General features: G+C 52.5%; 1 protein-coding gene across 3 annotated transcripts in view; it reads left to right on the top strand.

The window, feature by feature from the left end:
- The window catches only part of ZZEF1 (zinc finger ZZ-type and EF-hand domain containing 1), a 57,102-nt gene extending 44,577 nt beyond the window's left edge, over positions 1-12,525 (top strand). For all 3 annotated transcript variants that reach the window (XM_076053349.1, XM_032976641.2, XM_076053348.1), the window contains exons 45-53: positions 98-227; positions 864-1,003; positions 1,803-2,040; positions 2,818-2,961; positions 3,695-3,863; positions 4,613-4,708; positions 5,361-5,520; positions 6,080-6,269; positions 6,828-12,525. In XM_076053349.1, the coding sequence (XP_075909464.1) occupies positions 98-227; positions 864-1,003; positions 1,803-2,040; positions 2,818-2,961; positions 3,695-3,863; positions 4,613-4,708; positions 5,361-5,520; positions 6,080-6,269; positions 6,828-6,935 (1,375 nt within the window). In that variant the 3' untranslated portion in view covers positions 6,936-12,525. The remainder of the gene's footprint in view (positions 1-97; positions 228-863; positions 1,004-1,802; positions 2,041-2,817; positions 2,962-3,694; positions 3,864-4,612; positions 4,709-5,360; positions 5,521-6,079; positions 6,270-6,827) is intronic.
- The last annotated feature ends 270 nt before the right edge of the window (positions 12,526-12,795 follow it).

The following is a 12,795-nucleotide window of genomic DNA, read 5'->3' as shown; positions in this document are numbered from 1 at the left end:
GTGTCGGCCTTCATAGGTGCTCGCTGAACAGCACTTGCACCAAAAGTCTGTTCAAGGCTACACGGGGGATCTTTGCCTTTGTCGCCACGCGGTTCAGGTTGGGGGGCTCCTCGCTGATGGGGGGGGAGGAGGAGGGCGTGGCGCGGGGGGCGCCTGCCGATGCCTCGGCCTCCCAGGTGCCCTGGGAAACCCACGTGGATCGCGGCGTCGTGGTGCTGCCCACCAAGGTGAGCACCGCCAGGGGTTGGGGGGGGGGGGTCCCTGACAGCAGCGAGCCGCTGTGGCCGCGCAGGAATGCTGCCAATCGGTGCACATTACCCATTGTGACACGTGGGGAGGCCTCCTTCCAGCAGTGGCTTAGACGGAGGCCCGCAATGTTGTTTGGGTCGCCAGGAGTCGGGGACGGTACAGCATATTGCAGACTGATCTCCATCTGTTCCTTCTGTCACGGGATAGAGCGTTGCCCGCTTGCACGCTCATCATTCACTTCCTGAAATCATCTTAATACAGAGAGGACGGCAGAGCTTGGGCAATTGTTGGAAGCGCCGGCTCACCGCCTGGCTGCTGCCTTCCAGCTCGGCATCTGTGGTTCCACAGCGATTTTGCAATTGAGGTTTGCATGAACGACGCTGCTGTATAAAAAAAATAAACATTACACTAAACGTTGTTGTTTTGACGACGATGATGATCATGACAATGACCGATGGTGGTGATGTCGACAATGACACCGATGATGATGGATGTGATGAAACTTAACGATGATTCCGATTCCGATGCTGTCGACGATGACGCTGCTGACGATGCCGAGTGATGATTATCCGAGCAGCTAATCCTGCGTGTGCGGTACACTGCGCGCGGTGTAGCCGGTGCCGGGGGTATGCCGCCGGGCGGTGCCCTACAGCGCCGTGGCGGCCGTGTCGGTCGCGGTGTGCAGCGAGGAGCCGGTGCTCACCGCGACGGCGGCCAAGATCGTCCGCCAGCGCAGCGCCCAGCTCCTGCAGCAGTGAGTGCCGCATCGACATCACTCCACTCTACCCATCTCGCTACTCTCCACTCTCCTGTACTCTGCACTATCGTCCACTCTCCACCAGCCTGTACTCGAGCAGCTCCTGCAGCAGTGAGTGTCGCACCTATATCTCTGTACACTATTGTCCACTCTCCTGTACTCTGCACAATCCTCTACTCTTCACCATCCTCTCCCCTATCAGCTCCTGTAGCAGTGTCGCACCTATATCTACATTACTCTTCTCAGCTCTGTACCCTGATCTCCACTTTACCCAAGTGTACCGGATCCTGCACAAGTGAGCGGATGGGGCACCCAGATCTGAATCACCCTACATCACTCTACTCTAGATCACTCTAATCTACATTACTCTACTATCCACTTGCCTACTCTACCATGCCCTGCAGCAGTGAGTGGGTGGGGGGGAAATCCCAGGTTTACATTAACTGTACTCCATCCTTTATTATTCACTCCACCACTATTCACTCCTCATATCGCCTCCCTTCCTGTCTCCTCTCCTGTCCACTCCTCCACAGGAACCTCTAATCTGGACAACTTTCCTCTCTCCGAAACACTCCTCTCACCGAAACACTCCTCTCTCTGAAACACTCCTCTCTCCGAAACACTCCTCTCACCGAAACACTCCTCTCTCCGAAACAATCCTCTCTCCGAAACACTCCTCTCTCCGAAACACTCCTCTCTACTCCTCTCCTCTGTCGTTGTTTATCCAATTGTTATTGTTGATCCCATTGTCATCGTTGTTGTTGTTGACCGGGCCTCCCTGTGTCCCCACACTCAGGGCCCTGCAACCACGGAAGGGGGCGACGTCGGGCTCCACCGCGGGGTCCTCCCGCTCGCAGATCACTCACGCCTTCGCCACCCTGTGCGCACGTCACATGATCTCCCACCTGCTTTCCCACTGGTCGGCCTTCGGGGTCCGAGCCGTTCACGAAGCGCTGGGATTGGCCGAGCCGAGTCACATGGCCTACCTGCTCGATATACTCCTGAAGCAAGATGGCCCGGAGAAGCTTCAGAAGGTGAGGCGGTTGTTGCGGCGAAGTCGCCCGGCGTCGTCGGCCCCCTGTATACAATGTCAGCTTAACCTGAAGGTGGTCCAGGGGTCGGAGCACGGAGCCGGCGCCACGGAGATCCTGGGTTCGAATCCGGGTGTTGGTCAGATAAATCCGTCGCTTAAACTGGGGCGGTGACAAGGCCCAGCGGTAGCCCGTTCGCCGCTTGTTTGCGGAGGTTCACGGTTTCAAATCCGGCAGGCCGCCCTGGTTATTACTGCGGTGCGCGCTAATCGTACTGACACTACGCGCCGTCTGCTTCAAAGTGGACGGTAAAGATGGCAAGAGTAGCCCATTGTGTGCTGGCGTCAGGGTCCAAATTTTCCAAATTCGACAATTACACTGCAAATTACTCAATTTGGATCATACACAGCAGCAATCATCGCCCCCTACTGGAAGAGTAGTGCCCCAAGTCACTTTTGCATACGAGACTCATCCTCATCTCCAGAGTTCTGAACTGTTAAACAAAATAAACTCGATTAACTTAACTAAAAAAGTCTTATCCTAGTCACCAATGACTTACACATATCTATAGCCTTACATAGACACAGAGATTCGCACATAGGCCTATTTACTCACATAATGATCCAGAAGTGGTGATGACGGTTGTGGTCGTGGTGATGATGGTAGTGATGATGACGACGATGATGGTGGTTGCGGTGGTGCTGCTGTTGATGGGAGATGGTGATGTAAGTGCCAGTCGTGGCGACGATGATGATAATGATGACGATGGTGGGGGTGTAGATACTGGAGGAGGTGGTGCCGCACTGCGACCCTCCCCTGCTGGAGGCCCTGGCGCTTACTGCCGCTCGCTTCCTGGCGGAGCCCGTGGTGGTGAAGCGCACGCGGGAATCGCCGCACCCTTACCCGAACGGGTACAAGCGCGAGGTGCGTCACCCGCTCACCCGCTCGGCCTCTCACCACCCGCTCGCACGCCCACTCACTCATTCACCCGCTCGCCCAGCCACACATTCACCTGCTCACCGACCCATCCACCGAATGACACACCTGTCCACCTGTGGAACCATTCGACATGGTCGCTGATCGACTGTGGTGTGCTGCTGGAGAGACGCAGGCAGTGGCCGGATTGGCGAGATTTAAGAAACTTGCTCCATAGGTTGAACTGCCGTGCCGGGAGGTTGAACCGGCGACCTGTAATCCTGTAATCCAGCACTGTGGAGGCAGCGAGAGTTGATGGATCACCACAGATTTGTGAAACTCTCTCACCTACCCATGGGCGTCGGTCACCAATTGGCTTGCCAGGGTACGATCGCAATCCAGCAAGCGGATTAATTTCCACCTGTATTCCATCTGTACAGGGATTTAGTGTTACACCCCCCCCCCCTTTGCACACGTGGGTTTTCTCCAGGTACTCGGCTTTCTGCCACATGCACAAACAACTCATCCATGGAGTTGGCCAAACATCCCAATGTTGGGACCGCAGAGCTTGGGAAATTGTTGGCGCCACTTCCAGCTTGTCCGATTCAGAGGCGCCGGGAAACCCATCGCTCTCTCCAACAGGGACCGAAAACTGTGCACGATACAAATCCTAAATAAAAAAAAATTAAATGCAACAGAAGCTGCCCGCTGCTGCTTCTGCGGCTTTTTCCTTCTCTCGCAGGAGAGTCTCTACTTCCCGGGGGCAGCGTTCCTGTCGGTGTGCCTGCACCCGTGCTGCAGCACTGGCTCCACCAACGACCAGCTCATAGTCTCCACCGTGCCGACCCACGACCTTCACCGCCACGAACGCTGCGGCCCCGCAGACTACTGGCAGCCCTTCAGCATCGCCGGTGAGGCCCGTGCGAGTGTGGGGTGGGCGGTGCCTAGTAAGTGGGGTGGGCGGTGCTAGTGGGTGGGGTGGGCGGTGCCATTGTCAGGTGGGCGGTGCTAGTGGGTGGGATGAGCAGTGCTAATAGATGGAGTGGGTGGTGCCGTTGTGGGTTGACGATGGCGGTGCCAGTCGGTGTGTGTATGTATATTTAACTTCTTTCGCACCATACGTAGCCAACCGTGCTAATCGGAGGTGCGGGGGAAAGACAACAAACTAAACACAAAAATAACTTTTGAAGAAATTAGTTTTCAATCTAGATTTAAAGTAAGGTAGGTGGGGTGTGGGTGAGGCCGAATGGGGTGGGGGGAGTCAGTGTGGGGGGGTGGGGCACACAATGATGGGTGTCCACCTCTGCTCCATCAGATGTGCCAATAATGGGTGTGTGTGAGCGAGGAGTGGGGGTGCAGTAGTTAGCGCATAACACCTGGCTAACAGAGTTCGATTCCCACTCGTGGTTTAACATAACTGGTCATTATCCGAGCTGGTCCTGGACCTTCCCGAGGTCTACTGGGACTTATGCGAGTCATTGGTGTGGCGTGTCAACATCGGCAGTGGCGAGGCGAGGGGCGGCCGGGCGTGGTGCTGGCCACACCCCAGCCCCTCGTGCGCCGTAACAGCTTTAACAGGGAGCGCGCCAACAGCACGTGCCCCCGTCAACATGTGTAAGTTCACACGGGTGGGATCCTGATCCTCGTGCTTTCCCTACAGGGGACATGCTGTGCTACAAGTTCACAGGCAGCCGGCAGCAGGACTGGGGCTATCAGTTCACGGTGGTGGCCAAGTCCTACGGACTTTTCTACGCAGGTACTGCTGCCTTGAGACCGGCGTCCATTTCAGAAATGTTTACGGCGAGCAAGTGCGTCTGTGTGAACCGGTCGAGAAGTTAAGAGACGCAGATGATGAATCTCATTTTGCAAAAGTGACCCCGGGTCACCAGAGTGGCAAAAGCATTTGCGTGTAGAGACAATGAAGTAAATTGAAATCGGTGCTAAAAACAATCGCGTGTTACACACGACATTGACGGGCATGCAGGAATATAAATCAGTATCAGATAGAATACATTTCGTGCAACATCACAATAAATTATTCCATTAATAGGACCACGCATGTAAAAGTTAGAGCTATTTCAAATTAACCCTGTCAGCCTTCTGCATTCCTCATTCCCACCTCTGTGGCATCGCTATCGATTATTAAACGTCTTCCAAACTTCTTCCGCCATTTCAACCTAGTGTTTTTAATACGTTGTGCAGAACATCCCGTGGAGCCAGTTACCCAGCTAGTTTCAGTGGCAAGGGGCCACAGCCACTAACAACAGAGTTATCGTTGGGGTGGAGAGGAGCCCAGCCAGCAGCCAGCCAGGCAACTCGAGGCATCGATTATTTTTCATCGTAGTACGGCATGGGGTGCTGCGTGTCCCACGTGCGCCGGGACATTGATGTCTGTCACGCCGCTGCAGGCTTCGCCATCCTGCGAGCGGTGGTGCCGCTGGTGCCCCGAGTGGCCGGCGAGCTGTGGGCCTGGGTGGCGGCCGCGGCGTGCGGCAACACGGGCGAGCAGCGGCTGCAGGCCGTGCACCTCCTGCAGGTGCTGCTGGAGGTGCTGCAGCACGAGCGAGGGTAAGAGGGGGACTAAAAGTTCCACAGGGGCCCGGATAGACCAACAGCGATGGCAGCAGCAGAACCAATATCACCATCCCCACCACCACTACCGTCGGTGTGTCGAGAATCGTCACGACCGCCGCCACCACCTCCATCGCTACGACCGCTTCCATCAAGATGACCGATATTGCTGCTATCATAACGACCATCAACACCTCCACCGTCAGTGTGTCTTGTCATCAAGGCTGACATCACTTCCACCTACGTAACCACCACCATCAACCACAGCAGCAGAACCCACAATCCTACTACCTCCATCACTACCACCTCCATCACTACCACCTCCATCACTACCACTACCACCGTGACTACCACCATCAAGTACAGCAGCACCGTCAGGTTGCCTAGCATCGACCGCCATGACCACCGCTGTAACGACCACCACCACGACCACCACCACGATCACGACCACGATCCCAGACGAGGACAATTCCTCTAATCGCTGGGAGGGAGGGCGGATCGCTGGCAGTGACAACCGCTCCACTCACGCCCGCGTCCTCTCCCCGTGCCCACCCAGGACCTGCCACCTGCAGCACCTGCGCCCGCTCTGGTGCTTGCTGTTGGAGCTGGAGGAGCACGGCACGGGGGACGGCGCCGGTTGGGAGCACCGGGAGCAGGAGGGGAATGTGCCGCTGAGACGCAGGCTGCTCCCCCAGCTGCAGAGGGCGCTCACGGATCTGTTCTACACGGCGGAGAGATGCGCCCTGGTACCACTGCCCGTCACGTGACCCCCCCACCCCACATCGCACGCATAATGCTCTCGGCCTTGTCTCGACCACCAACTCAAAAGAGCCGAACGTGTGTGCCTTTATTATTGTTTAAAGAGCACCAACACTAAAATAAATAGAAAATATGGCCATCCCAAATCATCGGGACAGCTGTGGAATGGAGATTTCCTCTTTCGGGGACCCGTCAATGTTTCACAGGCTGAGAGCGTTGAACATGCAATGTGGTGCTCACAAGGCGCACGCACGCAAAGCGTACGGATGGGAGTCTCGCGCCTGCCTGCCGCTTGGGAGCGGCGAGCAGCGGCAGCAGCAGCATACCGTTGTGTGTTATTAAAACTTTCCAGCCCGCTCGTTGGATTGTCCCGTTTTTAATGGGGTTTGTTATCTTTTACCAAAAAACTTAAACGACTCTTCACCTTCATTCAATAGTGTTGCCTTTTAGAATGAAGGCAAAGAGCCATTTAAGTTGTTTTTGGGGCCTCGTCATTGAAACGGAGGACGCTGTATTTGAGCGACGACCACCCGTGCTTCTGGCAGGAGCAAGGCCTCGAGGAGGAGTACCTGCGCAGCGTCTGTGCGGAGGATTCTGCCAAACCCGGCGACGTCGCGACCACGACCTCCGCCACAACCGCCGTGGCATCGTGAAGAGGCATCGTGCTGCGTGCACCGCCCCCCCCCCCCCACGTCTCACAGGCCCCCCCCCCCCCCGTGAGTCACCTGCACTCCTTTCGTTTCTGCTCAGCGGACCTCAGCGATGCTTACATGCACTCACCTGTGTAATCATTCGTGCTCGCCAGTGACTTGTTGTTCCTGCATTCACATGCCTGTAACTTACCTCCACGGTCATAATCTCACTACCAGCAATCACCTCCACTCACCTGTAACTTGCCTACACTCGCATGAACTCGGCTTTACTCACCTGTGACTCACCTGTAATCGCATGCAATTGCCAGTGCTCGCCAGTGCTCACCTGCACTCACCTGCACTCACTTGCCACTCACTCGTGACTCACATGCGCTCACCAGCAGTTAACATCCCTCACTCGTCACTCCTCTCTACTCGACTCCACTTTCCAGTACAAAGCTGCACCTTGGCTTATCTGAGATATAACCATAGACCTCACCTGTCCCCTCACCGCTGAGCACAACCTTCATTTGATTCTAGTATCAAGGTTAACAAGCACCGATCCCTGATTCCTAACCATATTTCTAATCATAACTCTATCCCAAATCTTTATCCTGATTTTAAGCCTATTCCTATGCTTAACTCTATCCCTAATCTTCACCCTACGCGTTTTTTGCAACGCATCCTCCAGGTTAAGTTCTGGGGGTGCAAGAGAGCCAGCCACTCTTATTTGGTATTTCACAACTTCCGAGGGCAATTGTCATTTATTTCGTCCTCATCGCTCGGCTAGTTACCGTCACATTTCCACGGATGACGATTCCGCACCCAGTGAGTGCTCGCAGGCCCAACAATAAAAACGAGCCCTGTGTGTGCGTTTGTGTGTATGTTGGACTTCTTTCACACCGCCGTACGTAGCCAACCGTGCTAATCGGAGGCGCGGCAGGGGGGAAGTGCAACCAACTGAACACAAAAAGCAGTTTTAAAGAAATGAGAAATGTGCATCGTTCGGTTCGAGCACGATACCCGCCAACCCCAAACACCCGCGCCCCGAGGTGTACGATGCTGGTCCTGCATCTCCCAGGTAGTCGCGCGGACAGTCAAGGAGCTCCCCCAGCTTGACATTGCCCGCAAAGTCCAACAACGCATCCCCGAATGCGTGCGATGCACCGTTGTCGAGCTTCCATTGCAACGTTACAAACAACTCATTTGCACGTTATGTTTTCCAATACGAAAATAAACTAAATTTGTTATCTTACGAGGTAAGGGTCCACTGAGCTATGCAGCTCTTTTTCAGAAGCGACTTGGCTATCACAAATGATAGCTCAACGAAGTGGCTCATCACGTGGGCATTTATAGCGGCCAAATACTACTCTAAAACGCGTGTTTCTAAATATGCAGGGAAAAATCGGAGGAGCTGGAGAAAAATCCACGTGATCACGGGGAGCGAACATGCAAAATCCAAATATACAGGTGTCAGGGTTACGATCGAACCCACGAACTCCTGCCTACCAGGTAGGGTAGTTAACTTCTTGCCACTGCGACAGGGGGCGACACTTGGGCAACTCTTTTTCGGATAATGTCAGAGGACATTTAAAGTCCCCTCTGAAGCAGATGGTGTATTTCTTATCTTTACTATGCCCGCAGCATGATCCAGGGCACCCACGCTGGTGAGGAGATGTTAGTTATCTCGCTCGTCTGGCACGTAGGAGTTCACGGGTTCAATCCCCAACCTGGCGATGCCTGTTGTATTTTTGGCGTCTGCGTGTTCTCGCTTACCGTGCTGGTTGCGTGGATTGTTCTCCGGGTTCCTCAGGTCCTGCACCCTCTACTCCACGTTTAGAAACATGCTTTGCCATTATTTGGCTGATGCTATAAATTCACCGAAGTGACGATATAAGCCACTTGGATGAGCTGTCACGTGTTGCTAGGCGGCCTCTGAAAAGGAGCGGTAAAGCTCTGTGGCCTTTGGTATGAATAAAATAGTGAGCTATGCCACTTTTAACGCGTTGCTGTAATTTAGTACGATAGTGTACCCGTAATCAAGTGCATTTAATCTGTTGGGTGTGCGCATCTCCACCACCGACTGACGCAATAAACCCCTGTACAGATGCTTCAGCTCTGGGTGATGGGATCAAGCGCCAGATGTTCAGCCCTCATTTTCTGTTTCCTCGCAAAACTAATCAATGCCATGAACTTTGCTGTATTCTGGCCGTGGAAAGGACTCGTGTGCAAGAGACTAATGTCCGTTACCCCCGAGCGGAGCCCTTGGGAACAGAGTGCTGCTTAAAAAATCAAAATTTCTCCCCTAGCCCTGCCGCTAATCCTGTCGTTCACCCCACACGTAGCCTTATGACCGCCTAATCCAGTCCATGCTCTCAACCTTGTGCCTAATGTTAACCCGATATATTCATATTTACTTCACCTCATGCTATTCCTAAGCTTAACTTTAACCCTACCCCAATACGTAATTTTAACCCCAAACCCTACGCTTAACTATTGCTAATCTAAAAACCTAATGCTCATTTGACCCAAACACAACAACATGTCTATTCCAAACTCCATCCCCATCACGATCTCTTCTTGTATATTGGCCTGACGCATGCGCTTAAATGTGCGTGACTGTGGGGGAGTGCGGTTGCGTAGTGATTAGCACACTGCACCACGAAACCCAGTAACCCAAGTTCAGTTCCCCACTCACGGTGCTGGATAACTGAATAAAATAGTGAGCTATGCCACTTTTAACGCGTTGCTGTAATTTAGTACGATAGTGTACCCGTAATCAAGTGCATTTAATCTGTTGGGTGTGCGCATCTCCACCACCGACTGACGCAATAAACCCCTGTACAGATGCTTCAGCTCTGGGTGATGGGATCAAGCGCCAGATGTTCAGCCCTCATTTTCTGTTTCCTCGCAAAACTAATCAATGCCATGAACTTTGCTGTATTCTGGCCGTGGAAAGGACTCGTGTGCAAGAGACTAATGTCCGTTACCCCCGAGCGGAGCCCTTGGGAACAGAGTGCTGCTTAAAAAATCAAAATTTCTCCCCTAGCCCTGCCGCTAATCCTGTCGTTCACCCCACACGTAGCCTTATGACCGCCTAATCCAGTCCATGCTCTCAACCTTGTGCCTAATGTTAACCCGATATATTCATATTTACTTCACCTCATGCTATTCCTAAGCTTAACTTTAACCCTACCCCAATACGTAATTTTAACCCCAAACCCTACGCTTAACTATTGCTAATCTAAAAACCTAATGCTCATTTGACCCAAACACAACAACATGTCTATTCCAAACTCCATCCCCATCACGATCTCTTCTTGTATATTGGCCTGACGCATGCGCTTAAATGTGCGTGACTGTGGGGGAGTGCGGTTGCGTAGTGATTAGCACACTGCACCACGAAACCCAGTAACCCAAGTTCAGTTCCCCACTCACGGTGCTGGATAACTGAAGCGGCCCCGGGCCCTCCGCTAGGTCGACTCAGCCTTAAATGGGTGCCTGGTGCGGTGTGTAGAAGAGGCCCTCTTAACGACGGTAATTGGTTTCCACGAAACCGGTCGTTAAGCGATTCGGTCACAAAGCGAGGATAGGAAATGCAACGTCAAAGGCTTAATTCGTTCCGATAGCATCGAAGTTACCCTTCTTCACCCCAAAAAACATACTTTATAATATTTGAACAATTGATATAAATACATAAAGATACTAACGACGTTATAAACACAATATTAAAATAAACATGGTTAATCAATGCATTCATTAATATTTACTGCACCTTAAACAGCCCATCGTTAACGGGGGAGTGTTCCGTAAGCGAACACGTTGGGCTCTGGGGAGGCCCGTCTTCGTGACTTATGAACATCAACGCTGGGAAGACGAACGTGATGGCAAACGCCCCAACAGTGTGTGTGTGTAGGCTGCCTGTCGGAATCTCTCTTTTACGTAGATGTGTGCAAATGAGTGTGTGGGCTATACAGGGGTTTATTGTCTTTTTTTTGTATGTTTGAGTGTATGACAGAGAGGTGTGTGTGACTATGATTCCGATTCTGTGTGGGGAGCGATAGTGTAGCGGTTGGCGCGCCGCACTACGAATCCGACGACCCGAGTTTGATCCCCGCGCACGGCCAATACCAGTGACGATTATATATCTGAACGGGTCTTGGGCCTCCCCTAGGTCGACTCAGCCTCAAATGAGTACCTGGTGCGGTGTGTAAACTTCGCCACTAGGGAGACAAAGGCGGCCGGGCGTGGTGCTGGCCACCAACCCCCTTCGTATAACGTGCTGGCCTTAATAGGTGCTCGCTAACGGCACTTGCCCCAAACGTCTGTTCAGGCTATACGGGGGATCTTTGTCTTGTCTGTGCGTGCCTTGCCACTGACCTCTCGCCTCGCCAGCCCACACAGCGGATATGGGTCCTTGTTGCACCAGAGAGTCCTGTCTCCTGGTGCGGGTCCTTGTTGTTACCAGAGAGTTCTCTCTCCTGGTGCGGGTCCTTGTACCAGAGAGTTGTCTCTCCTGGTGCGGGTCCTTGTACCAGAGAGTTCTCTCTCCTGGTGCGGGTCCTTGTTGTACCAGAGAGCTCGCTCTCCGCCTGTAGGAGGGAGGTTAAGCTCGAATGCACCGTGTGCTGATGCAGCAGCAGCAGTTGACTCTATCTGCACTTGCTTGAAGATTCCATTTTTGACGATGATTATTGTTTTGTTTTTCGAATAGTTGCTCAGCACGGGGCCCAAAAAAACAGCCAAAACGTCAAGCGGCCATCAACAAACAGTACTAGTATCGAAGTTGTGACAATAGAAAAGACTCTGTGATGATCTGTTTTAATTTAGCAACATTATTTGAAGAGCTTGCTGCAAAGGACGAGGATGGGAGGAGGGATTGGCTGACCCCGGCAGATAAACCAACATTACCGGCTCCTTGGTTTGATTCGGTAAAGTCACGTAGATAAAATAAAACAAAATAAAAGAAAACAATTAAATCACGACGTTTCGGAGGCAACACAAGCTGCCTTTGAATTTTTGTACAGCCATTTCCTTTTCTCAGTGGTTGTATATCAAACTTTAACTACCTTATAATTGAACAACCGTTTGCCGCCGCCTTCAAAAAAATGGAGCTGTACACATGAAGCAGGTCTCTTCCTCCCCCCGACCCCCCACGCAGCATAACAAAATGTGGGTTTTACCCACTCCCGTGCAGTGCCAAGTGGCTGTTACCCGCAGCAGTCTATCAAAAGGCTGCTTAACCCAGCCCTCCCACCCAGCCACGCCCCCTTACTGACTCCTCCCCCCTCCCTTAACCTGTATATAATCCCGGTCGTCTCTGAACTGTGCTCCTGTCACAGATATTCTGCCTTGACTATTCCACCTGAAGAAGGAAGCTTGTGTTGCCTCCGAAACGTCGTGATTTAATTGTTTTATTTTATTTTATCTACGTGACTTTACCGAATACAACCAAAGAGTATGAATCCTTGCAGTCACGAAAGCTTCAAATCTAGAATTACCGGCTCCCGCAATGCCTTTTAGTCGCAATTCCATTGGCGACAAATGTTGGTAAAAATGGTACAGACAGCGATGACAAATTGCATGATGTAATAAAAGACTCGCAACTATGCATCTGTGTGCGGCGTATCCGTGTGTGTGTGGAGGGATTCATGCGGGACTTGAACCTAAGGCCGCACTGTGGTGGTCGTGGAGATGAGACTGTTAAGGACGGGGTCGACTGTGTAACAAAGGCATGATCTAAAGCAGTGGTTCTTCTTAACCTGGGGTTCACGCACCCCCTGGGAGTGCGATATCTCCTTTCTGGGTCTGTGCGAGACATGGCCATATATTTTTTAAAGGTAAATCATCAACATAAATTAAGCACTGGCATGTAAGTACA

Source organism: Petromyzon marinus, chromosome 60 (assembly GCF_048934315.1).
Source record: "Petromyzon marinus isolate PM22_M1 ecotype Great Lakes invasive population chromosome 60, UKy_Petmar_22M1.pri1.0, whole genome shotgun sequence".
NCBI classification, from domain to species: Eukaryota; Metazoa; Chordata; class Hyperoartia; order Petromyzontiformes; family Petromyzontidae; genus Petromyzon; species Petromyzon marinus.
This window is presented reverse-complemented; position numbering and strand designations above follow the sequence as displayed.